This window comes from Myotis brandtii, unplaced genomic scaffold, assembly GCF_000412655.1.
Source record: "Myotis brandtii unplaced genomic scaffold, ASM41265v1 scaffold250, whole genome shotgun sequence".
NCBI classification, from domain to species: Eukaryota; Metazoa; Chordata; class Mammalia; order Chiroptera; family Vespertilionidae; genus Myotis; species Myotis brandtii.
Genome location: NW_005359478.1, coordinates 2,250,095 through 2,261,944, shown reverse-complemented (window position 1 = coordinate 2,261,944; position 11,850 = coordinate 2,250,095). Strand labels below are relative to the sequence as shown.

Genomic DNA, 11,850 nt, shown 5'->3' with positions numbered 1-11,850 from the left:
GCCCCAACTCCCCAATCGGCCCTGCTCTGAGCCCGACCAGGGGCTGCACCTAGGGATTGGGCCTGCCCTCTGCCACCCGGGAGCAGGCCTAAGCCAGCAGGTCGTTATCTCCTGAGGGGTCCCAGACTGCAAGAGGGCACAGGCCGGGCTGAGGGACCCCCCCCGAGTGCACAAATTTTTGTGCACCGGGCCTCTAGTTTATATATAATGATAGGAAGGAAAACAGGTACAGGCAGGTGTGTGCAATACAGTGGGAGCTTGTGACAGTTTTCTTTATTGCCATCATCAGATTGGAAGCAAAATCAGTGAGAGGACATGATATGAAATAGCTTCTAGGAGAGTGGTGGTGGAGTGAATAGATTATGGGAATGTGTTACAGCTCTAAGGGCCACTTGATATTAGTGGTCAGGAATATAAAGTGAGATTAGTGAACATTGTTTTTCTTAGACTAGTTTTGATGGTACAGAGCTAGAAGAGGTATTAAGATATGATTTGAAAGCTATTACTAGTGCAGTATATGATAGTAAGTTTACAGAAAACCATTTGTATGAAATATAGTCAAAATACAATTTAAAAACATAGGCTTCTCATAACAAGATGAAATCATAGTAAAAACAAAAAACAAACAAACAAAAAGGAGAAACATTTTCTGCATACCAAACATATTAGAAGCTATAGGGGCCTTAAAATTCCTTTCCTCCTTCCTTCTACTACTTATTGGGTATTATCATATATGATATTCATTGTTCCAGGTGCTGGGAATGTAGTGAACAAGCCAGAAGAGTTTCCTACCCACATCAAGCTTACATTTTTTTAAAATAATTTTTTTATTGATTTCAGAGGAAGAGAGAGGGAGAGAGAGATAGAAACATCAGTGATGAGAGAGAATCATTGATAGATTGCCTCCTGCACGCCACGCTGGGGATTGAGCCCACAACCAGGGCATGTGCCCTGACTGGGAATCAAACCGTGACCTCCTGATTCATAGGTCGATGCTCAACCACTGAGCTATGCCGGCCGGGCCAGGCTTACATTTTAATTATAGTCTCTTTGGGAAAGCTGCTGATAAATGTGGAACAAGAATAAAAAATTACCCAGGTTGTGGTCCAGTATGGATAATAGGTATTAAAGGAAGAATCAGGTCAGTGCAGGCTTACATATAGATCTGAGAACATAGGTCAATAATTCATTATCCAAAAGTTTTTTTGATGCTTTTAGAAAGATAATATAATATAGATTAGGTAATTTCATTTCCACAGTGGTTTTTAGAGTATCATTCCTTAATCAACACATTAATATTTCACCATGAAATGTATGACTAATCACAGAAATTGTGGTAATTAATACAAAAATAGATCGAGATCAGGTCATAGCAGGTTTTGTTATTAGTGAATTGTGCAAATACTTTCAATTGTTAGACTTCCGAATTTCGGGATTGTGCACCCATCATGGAGAAGATAGGACTTTGTACATTTAAAGGGAAAGAAAACACATGGCACAGAAACAGAAATGAATATGATTTGTTAGGGACAGTAAAGAAAACTGATTTGACTGAAACATAGAGACTGTCTGTTGGGAAGTAAGGATAAACAAGTTTGAATAGTTAGAGCCAAATTATGTAAAGCCTTGAGTGCCATTATAGACAGCAAAGAATTGTCAGAATGAACTGATTGGAAGACTACTCTTTCAGCTGTTTGTGTGAATGAATAGAGTGAACAAAGTAAAAGTTTTAGTCAATTGGCCAATATCTTTGTTCAGTACTTAAAAAGCTGCTGCTACTACTATTGATGGTAATAACAATAAATTGTTGATAACTTTTATGTGCCAGTCATTTGGGCTATACACTTTACCTAAATTCTTTACAGGAGTTAACAAAACAATTCTATCATATGGTCTTTGGCCTTAAGAATCTTATAATCATATTGGGGAAAAAAGTCTTAAGGCACATAGTTAAACTATAAAATATTCTACTTCATAAATGGAACTTTCTAAGGGAAAGGATATTCTCTTCTTTTTCCAGATAGTAGTGCTGGATCTTGTTTGGGATATATGCTTGAAATAAAGACTAGCCTATCAATCCTTAAGAATAGTGAAGTGGATTGTTTCGGTTTTATATTTACTAGTCAGCCTTCTGATTATAATATGGTAATCTAGTTTCTTGAGGATCTGTATTTTTGAGAAGGGGCTTGCCCTGTGTAGTTTATTCAAATTTTCAGCTAGGTTGTACCACTCACCTACTGTAAAATAAATTGGCATGCTGGTTTAAAAATATTTTATGAATTTGGGGAATTAAAGCATGCCAACTGACTACTATAAAAAATAAATTTCTGGTTTTCAAAGTTTTTATAACAATTGTTATAAATTATTTGTGTGATCAGTTGTTTAACTTTTGTCTTTCTCATTAAAGTATAAGCTTGTAAGTTTAGGAACTGGATCTGTTTTGTTGAATACTGTACTTTCAGGGTATTGTACATGATAGATGCTCAGAAATATTTTTGAATAAGTCCAGAGTTGAATTGTACAACAGAGATAATTTTAGTCTAAGAGTTCTAATGTAAAAAGCCTGATAACCTCTTATAAAAAAAGGTTGGAGCACTGGAACCAGCCAAAAATGATTCTTTTACCCTTAGTGAAATTGGTTTTATTCAACTAAAATGGAGAAATACATTCCTTGAAACTGAGGAGTGCTAAAATATATGAAATTATTTTTAACTTAGGCTTGTGTTTATAGAAGCTTTTTGGTTGATTTATAACAGTGGTTCTTAAACATTGATTTGCACTAGCTTGTTTGCCACTCAGCTTGTTTATGATATCTGTAAAATAATAAACTTACTCTGAAATTTTAAATCTAATCATAACTAAGTGAATTTAAATTCATTTTGAACTACATTTTTATTTGTTTCAACTGTGATTCTGTGTTCTTCTGACTAACTTGTTCCCCCTCTCCCCCTAATACTCATTTCTCACGTTACTTCTACTCTGATAAATTTTTGTTATGGTCTGTCCTGCAGAGAAAGAGATGCTGGTTGCAAGTTTTGGAGATTCCTGTTTTTTATGGAACACAGTTCTGTAAAATATTCATAGGATTCCTTGGTAATAACATACACTTGTGATGGACCTTAGAAATACTGCTATGTTAGGATTGGGTTCTGATTCCGAAGGATTTTCAAGAAAGAGTCCCTCTGCCATCAATGCTGGAACATTGGTCAGCAATAGAGAAGTAGAGCTAGAAAACAACGCAAAGGAGGAAGAGGGCCTTCGCAAATGGAATCGGGAAAGAAACATTGAATCAGGGAAAGATGATGATTTGACTGATGCACAGCAACAGTTTTCAGTGAAAGAAACAAACTTTTCAGAGGGAAATTTAAAATTGAAAATTGGCCTTCAGGCTAAGAGAACTAAAAAACCTCCAAAGAACTTGGAGAACTATGTATGTCGACCTGCCATAAAAACAACTATCAAGCACCCAAGGAAAGCACTTAAAAGTGGGAAGATGACAGATGAAAAGAATGAACACTGTCCTTCAAAACGAGTAAGTAGAATTCCCAACAATATGTGGTGACGATATTTGGATTTCTCGATTAATTTTTATCTAACCTGCATACATTTTCTATGAAGTTTGAATTTAATCTTTGTAAGTTATTTCAAAATAGTCTGTTTTATAAGACTGAACTGAAATAGGCTTTGTGGCTTGTCAGGAGATGTGAGTGATAGCATTACCATGTATGTATTTGTATTTGTAAAATCATGGCAAATATTTTAAATGGAGTATACCCAGAATCCTGCTTCTAGTGGCATAGTGAAAAGAATACTGGACTTGTTTAGGAAGCCTAGATTTTAATCTTAGTTCCTATTTACCAACAGTGTGACTATAGACAAATCAACAGCGAAGAAACTGAGGCTCAAAGATTTTAAATGATTATAATAGTACCTATCTTTTAGTGAACTGTAAGAATCCAATTCACTAATATATGTTGAGAGCTTTTGTTAAATGAATTGTTTTATACAAGTATTAACTCCTGTTTTTCCTCACAAGACAAGTTAGTAAAATTAAAAATTGTCCCCTTGCACTGGCTGATACGGCTCAATTGGTTGGGTGTTGTCTTGTCCTATGTACTGAAAGGTTACTGGTTTGATTTCTGGTCAAGGCACATGCCCAGGTTATGGGCTCTATTCCTGGTAGGGGGCATGCAGCTAAGGGGCGTGCAGGAGGCCGGTGACTGATGTTTACCTCTCACATTGTTGTTTCTCTCTCCCTTCCTCTCTGCCTAAGAATCAATGAAAAAAAAACGTTAAAAAAAATTGTCCCCTTTTTCTCACCAGCTATCCAAATATAATTAATTTTTCTTAACTCTTTTTACTCTGTCTAGTACAGATATTTTTTTAAAAAAATATTTTCATTTCAGAGAGGAACAGAGAGGGAGAGATAAGAGATAGATAAAAACATCAATGATGAGAGAGAGTCATTGACTGACTGTCTCCTGTACACCCCACACTGGGGATTGAGCTCACAACCGGGGCCTGATCTCCTGGTTCATAGGTTGACACTCAATCACTGAGTCTGTGGTTTCTGAGGGAAGGTGTTTGTATACTTGCAAAACTGCTGGTGATGGGTAGGTATTTATTTGTCCAACAATTATTTTAGCATAGGATTTGAATGTATTACTACCATCTGAATTAGTTCTTCAGAAATAATGGCAAGAGCTTAGGTGATAGAATCAGAACAAAATTCAACTACTGGCTTAACTGTACATAGCAATTTGGTTTATTTTATTGTGCCAGTTGTATTTATAATGTGGGACTCTTTTTTTTTTCTTTTTAAATATATTTTTATTGATTTCAGAGGAAGGGGGAGAGAGGGAGAGAGAGAGAAACATCAATGATGAGAAAGAATCACTGATCAGCTGCCTCCTGCACGCCCCCTACTGGGGATGTGCCCACAACCAAGGTACATGCCCTTGACCAGAATCAAACCTGGGACCCTTCAGTCTGCAGGCTGACGCTCTATCCACTGAGCCAAACCGGTTAGGGCTTTTTTTCTTTTTAAATATATTTTTATTGATTTCAGAGGAAGGGGGAGAGAGGGAGAGAGAGAGAAACATCAATGATGAGAAAGAATCACTGATCAGCTGCCTCCTGCACGCCCCCTCAATGGGGACCGAGCCCGCAACCTGGGCATGTGCCCTTGCCTGGAATCAAACCCGGGACCCTTCGGTCTCCAGGCCGATGCTCCATCCACTGAGCCAAATCAGGTAGGGCTATAATGTGGGACTCTTAATGCCTTTCTTAAATGGTTATATAAATAATTAAATTTATATCTAGTATCTGGCTCTTGTGAATGCTCTCTTTTCCTTTTTATAGCCTAAGGTAGTACTTCACAACCTGGGACTCTGAAGGGGTTTGGGTGTGTGTGGTTGCCCTTGGAATATGATAGTGTGTGCAGAATTTTGTGTTTTTGTTTGGATGTATTTTTATATAGCTCTCACCAACTTCTCAAAAGGATTCATGACTCCAAAAAGATTAAGTATCACTGGCTAAGATTGACTGTTGTGAAACATGTTGGTAGTCTAAGAAAGCTTGGGGTTTTCTTTTATTTATTTTAAAACAAGGCATTACCAAACACAGCCAACGCTATCCCCAGCCCCTGATTCACAAAAGTAGTTCAGTTTTTGTCAATGCTGCTTTTAAAGCAAAATTTATAGTAAAAACATAGAAATACAGATTGTATATTTTATCTTGCAATGTAATTTTTCTTTCAACAGTTTTCAGAGGGCAAAAACAAGACCCTCTGAAAAAATATATTACTATCATGTTAATACTCATTGATCGTTAACTGTTCATGTAATTTTTAAAAGCTGCTATATTAGGAAGTCAGAGTTTAGGAGTTATTTGACACAAATGCACAGATGGTGGATATACTATACACTAGAATATTTTACCTATTTTTAGCTAAGCTACATATAATTCTAACATCTGAGAATATATGTGAAGGCAGAAAGATGATCCTAACAATTTACAGAAATCATTGACTTTCACAGTAAAAGCAAAATTGCTGAGTGTGATTATCCTGTAGCTCCCTTTCTAGTCCTTGATTGCATAGGTAAAGGCATACAGAAGACATGACAGGGAGATACTGAAAATTGCCAGCCAAAGGTAGAGGAACTTGGCAACTTTACTTTTTTAATCTGTTTATTGTTTATGACTATTAGAAATATCAAACAAGTGAAAATTCTCCTAAACATACTAGGTGAGTGTTTCTTTGTTTCAACTTCAAGAAGGAAATTATCTAAGATAAAAATGAAAAAAATTACAACAGTAAAGTTAAGGTTATTGAATTCCTTTAAAAAAAATGAAAAGAAAATGCTTCAGTACATAATAGGGAAAGGAAGAAGGATGAGGGATGAGGGAGTAGAAAGACTCACCCAATTAGATATCACCCAATTATGTGAAATGTTCCCTGAACACTCCCTGAGTTACTCTAACTTTTGTGCTTTCATTGCATGTATTTATCTGTTTTAACATATATCACATTATATTGTAATTATTAATTTACTAGAGGCCCGCTCCCCAAAATCGTGCAAGAGTAGGCCTTCCTTCCCCCGGCTGCCGGCACCAGCTTCCCTCTGGCACTGGGGACCCAGGTTTCCCTCCAGGCACCCGGGACCTGAGCTTCCCTCTGGCCCCGGCTGGTACCCGGGACACAGGCTTTGCTTGCAGCCCCAGCTTCGTCTGTCCGGAAGGTCATCCAGAAGGACATCCGGTTTAATTAGCATATGATGCTTTTATTATTATAGATTTGTTATTCTTTTACTAATGAATGTTTTTTGAGTGTCAGGGTGCTCTTTTTAGTTTTTACATTTCCTGACTGACAAATGCATATTTTAAAAAACATATTGAGAAAATACCTCTTATTGTTTCTGTAAGTATTGGTGTAAATTCTGCAGAAGTCTAGATTTTTAAATCTTCCTTTCTTATTTTAAGTACCTTTCTCACTCCCTAATGGAACAATTCTCTTTGCTTGTCAGGCTTTTTGCGACACTGTCAATGAGAGCACTAATGAAACATAGAAGCTTAATATTATATCTCCTTTTTTCTCCAATTTTTTCTCTTTTGGCCTTCTAGAATAGCAATATTTTTTGAGATTAATTCACTCTCATGCCTGATGTCCCTGCAAAGTCATTGTTTATAGTCATTATAAAAAAAAAAGAGCCGAAACCGGTTTGGCTCAGTGGATAGAGCGTCGGCCTGCGGACTGAAAGGTCCCAGGTTCGATTCCGGTCAAGGGCATGTACCTGGGTTGTGGGCACATCCCCAGTAGGAGATGTGCAGGAGGCAGCTGATCGATGTTTCTCTCTCATCGATGTTTCTAACTCTCTATCTCTCTCCCTTCCTCTCTGTAAAAAATCAATAAAATATATTTTAAAAAAAAAAGAAAAGAAAAATCTGTGTTATTGGTAGTAATGCTATTACCTGTGGCTTTTGCATTAATTTCCTGATAAGGACAACTTCAGTAAATACATTAGAAAACCCATTCATGGCAAAGGTTGCAGTTCTGAAAAAGAAAAACTTTTAGATGAAACAAAAACTTTCCTTAAGTATTTTGTCCCAACACAGTGAGTGGTAAACTAAGATGTCTATAGTACCTCCATTTAAAAACAACCCCACATTAGATTCTTAGTTTTAAAAAACTAAGTTTTAGATGTCAAACATTTTTTAAAGCATTTAACACATCTTAGTGACTCATTCACTAGAAGGTACTACATGAGCCCAAGTGATAATTTTTTGTTGTTACTTCTATTGGTATTATGTTTATCTCAATGCCTTTTTTAAAAAAAAATGAATTTTTCATATTTAGTCTCTTTAGGTCTACCCAGAGAACTTGAGGTTTGTTAAATATGGGAGATGGTCACATTTTCTCATCTTACCTATAATACCTTGTGGGTTTGCCATCTATGAATGTAGTCTTTCTTATACCAAATTATGAAAAGGTCCAAATGACAAGTCCACATTATCCCACTGCTATCTTTCCATTCTCATGTTCTTTTTGACAAAAGTTACTAAAAAAGGGCAATCTGATGGTATATAGGTATTTCCAGAACCTGCTTTAATGGAGTTCTGTTGCCCTACCTTCATATTGGTTGTTTACTTTGGAAGCTACTTGAGTTAGAGTTATTTTGTAGTAGAGAATTAGAGAACAGTTGGCACAGAGCCCAGGTTCTCCATGGCAGCAGCTATTACGTAAATTCTCCTGGATCTTCACATTTCAGTAAAGCCTTTTTTTCTCCCTTCACATACACAAAACAGACAGCCAAGGGGGCATCCACGATCTGTCCTAAGCCTTGGAGACAAAACAAGGTGCCATGCCACTCTTTTTCCAAAATAACATTCATTGTGGAAGCATATGCTCCCATAAATGGAGGGAAGCAGATCCCTTCCATTGCATTGTAAAGCCTCTGCTAAAAATATATACCAGGAAGGTTAAAACTGCCATAATTAGTTTCATCAGGTTCATCCTCAACTCTTGCTTTCAGTTTGTATTAGAAACTTCTCTAATCAGCACCGCATTTGGCTGATTGAGCAGTTCATTTTCTCTTAAAGTGTAGAATGTTAAGGATATCTGCTTAAGTCAGTATTACGTTTTGGTTTAATGGTATATATAATGAGGTATGGTGAACGTGGATATTTCTCATTTCGTTGTTGAACTTGCTAATGGAAAAAGTCATTATTGAACCAAATTGATAGCAGGCAAAGCTGCTTTAGTCCCAGAAAATTAAACCTAAATATTGCTGTACTTACTTGCTAATTCACATGCTGCTTTTTCTGGTTTACTGTTCATATCTTTTATTTTATTTTAATGACTGTAAATCACTCCAGAGATGCTCACATACAGACTGCTGCATAAATGCATATTGATGATTAATTTTAATTCTGAGATATAGCTAAATAGAAATGAATGAAGACTTTTGGGGAGACATCACAATTAAAGGCCCTATATGATGAGATGTCAAAACCTTGAGCTTTTATGAAACTTCATTAATAGGGAGACATGGTTAGATACATGATGGAAGAGTTGTTTCCTGTCTAACATCACTAAGTGAGTCAAATTCACTGGGTACATAGTTCTACATTTAAAAAGAAATCTTTATTGTTAAGAGTATTACCCCCCCCCCCATTACCCCCATTCATCCAGTTCCCGCCCCGCCCCAGAACTTCACCACTCTGTTGTCTGTGTCCATAAGTATTGCATATATGCATATAAGTTCTTTGGTTAATCTCTTCCCCCTTCCCTCTGAGATTAGTTAGTCTGTTCCATGTTTCCATGCCTCTGGTTCTATTTTATTCATCAGTTTATTTTGTTCATTAGATTCCTTTTTGTTTATTTTTGTTTTTAGATTGAATTATTGATGGATATGCATTTATTGATACTTTGTTGTCAATATTTTTAATCTTTATTTTTCCCTCTTCTTCCTCCTCTTCTTAAAGAATATCCTTCAACGTTTTATGTAATACTGCTTTGGTGGTGAATAACTCCTTTAGCATTTTCTTGTCTGTGAAGCTTTTTTTTGTTTTTTAATATTTTATTGATTTTTTACAGAGAGGAAGGGAGAGGGATAGAGAGTTAGAAACATCGATGAGAGAGGAACATCGATCAGCTGCCTCCTGCACACCTCCCACTAGGGATGTGCCCGCAACCAAGGTACATGCCCTTGACCGGAATCGAACCTGGGACCTTTCAGTCCACAGGCCAACGCTCTATCCACTGAGCCAAACCAGTTAGGGCTATGAAGCTTTTTTATCTGACATTCAATTCTGAATGATAGCTTTGTTAGGTAATCTCGGTTGTAGGTCCTTACTTTTCATCACTTTGAATATTTCTTGCCACTCCCTTCAAAGTTTCTGTTGAAAAATCAATTAACTGTCGTATGGGTACTCCCTTGTAGGTAACTAACTGCTTCTTTTGCTGCTTTTAAGATTCTTTGTCTTTAACCTTTGATTTTAATTATGATGTATTTTGGTGTGGGCCTCTTTGGATTCCTCTTGTTTTGGGCTCTCTGGGCTTCCTGGACATATGAGTCTATTTCTTTCATCAGGTAGGGGAAGTTTTCTGTCATTATTTCTTCAAGTAGGTTTTCTTTTCTTTTTCTTTATTCTTTGTTTGTTTGTTAATCCTCACCTGAGGATATTTTTCCATTGATTTTTATTTAAAAAAAAAAATTCTTTACTGTTGAGAGTATTACATATGTCCCTTTTTTCCCCCATTGACTCCCTCCAGTCTGTCCCCATCCCCCAACCCAGGCCTTCACCACAAGTAAGTTTTCAATATCTTGCTGTTTCTCTTCTCCTTCTGGCACCCCCATAATGTGAATGTTGGTACACTTGAAGTTGTCCCAGAGGCTCCTTACACTATCTTCATATTTTTGGATTCTTTTTTTCTTTTTGCTCTTCTGACTGGGTGTTTTTTGCTTCTTCATATTCCATATCGTTGATTTTGATTCTCAGAATCCTCTACTGTTGGTCATTCTTTATGTTGGTTAGTGTATGCTTAATTTCTGACTGGTCTTTTTTCATGTCTTTGACATTCTCACTAAGATCCTTGAAAGTCTCATGAAAATACTTGAGTAACCTTATAACTGGTTTTGAACTCTGTATCAAGTTGTTTGCTTGATTACATTTCTTTCATTTGTGACATATTTCTTTGTTTCTGCATTTTGTCTGTTTCCCTGTGTTTGCTTCTGTGTACTAGGTAGAGTGCTATGTCTCTTGGAGTTGGTATAGTAGGTGCCCTGTTGAGCACAGTGACTCAGCCTCCCTAGTCATCTGAGCTGGGCAGTCTAAGTGTGCCCCTGTGTGGGCTGTGTGCACAGCCTTGTAGTTGAGCCTTTATTGCTATTGGTGTCACTCGGAGGAATTGACTTCCAGGCCAATTGACTGTGAGGACCAGCTGCGACTACAGTGGAAGAGCTGCTGTGTAGGAGACAGGACTTGCTTCAGTGGGACTTTGGTGCTCACTGAGTATGCCTCTTTTTTAAATGTATATATATTTTTTATTGATTTCAGAAAGGAAGGGAGAGGGAGAGATAGAAACATCAATGATGATAGAGAATCATTGATTGGCTATCTCCTGCATGCCCCCTCCTGGGGATCGAGCCTGCAACCCAGGCATGTGCCCTTGACTGGAATCAAACCTGGGACTTTTCAGTCCACAGGCCAATGCCCCATCCACTGAGCTAAACCAGCTAGGGCTGAGTTTGCCTCTTAAGTGTGTCGCTTGTGTAGCATTGTAATCTGGTGTGGTCTGAAGCTGTCCACTGGGTGCACTGGCTCTGGGGCCTCCCAGGAGGTGCAGAGTTGGCCACTGCCTGGGACCACCTAGCCTTGCTACACAGAGATCTGCAGGTGGCTGCTACTTGTGTTGTGCTTAGAAGTGCCCAGGAGAGGCCAAGCTGTGAAGCAAGGCAGGCTATTGTTTGTGCCGGGCCTTGGGCCTCCTTCTTATTGATAGGTATGAGGCATGTTGATGCCAGCTGCTGCTTGTTTCAAAGATTTTAGGAAAGTCTCAAGTCTGAGCCAGAACAGGCCATTCATATGGAAAAGCCACTTCAAACAGCTTAGGTGGGGCTGCAAGTTGGGTGGGGTGGGGTCTCAGGGAATCAGCAGAGCGGAGTGAACATTGTGAGCCAGTTTGATGGAGACTCAGATATGGCGCCTGCCAGTTAGCTCTTCGACAGGTGAGTTCTCAGCATAGGAACAATGAACCTTGTGAACACCCGTATCCAAGAGAAAGCCACCCCCAAGTTCTTGCCCTGGTGCCAGACAATCCAGTTCCTCCCCTTATGTCCCTGGATCCCC

The 11,850-nt window shown here is 38.0% G+C and overlaps 1 protein-coding gene across 2 annotated transcripts in view; it reads left to right on the top strand.

Annotated features, from left to right (window-relative positions):
* The window catches only part of ASH1L (ash1 (absent, small, or homeotic)-like (Drosophila)), a 131,963-nt gene that overhangs the window by 11,769 nt on the left and 108,344 nt on the right, over positions 1-11,850 (top strand). For both annotated transcript variants that reach the window (XM_014540820.1, XM_005867543.2), the window contains exon 2: positions 3,012-3,532. In XM_014540820.1, coding sequence (XP_014396306.1) covers positions 3,113-3,532 — 420 coding nt within the window. In that variant the 5' untranslated portion in view covers positions 3,012-3,112. The remainder of the gene's footprint in view (positions 1-3,011; positions 3,533-11,850) is intronic.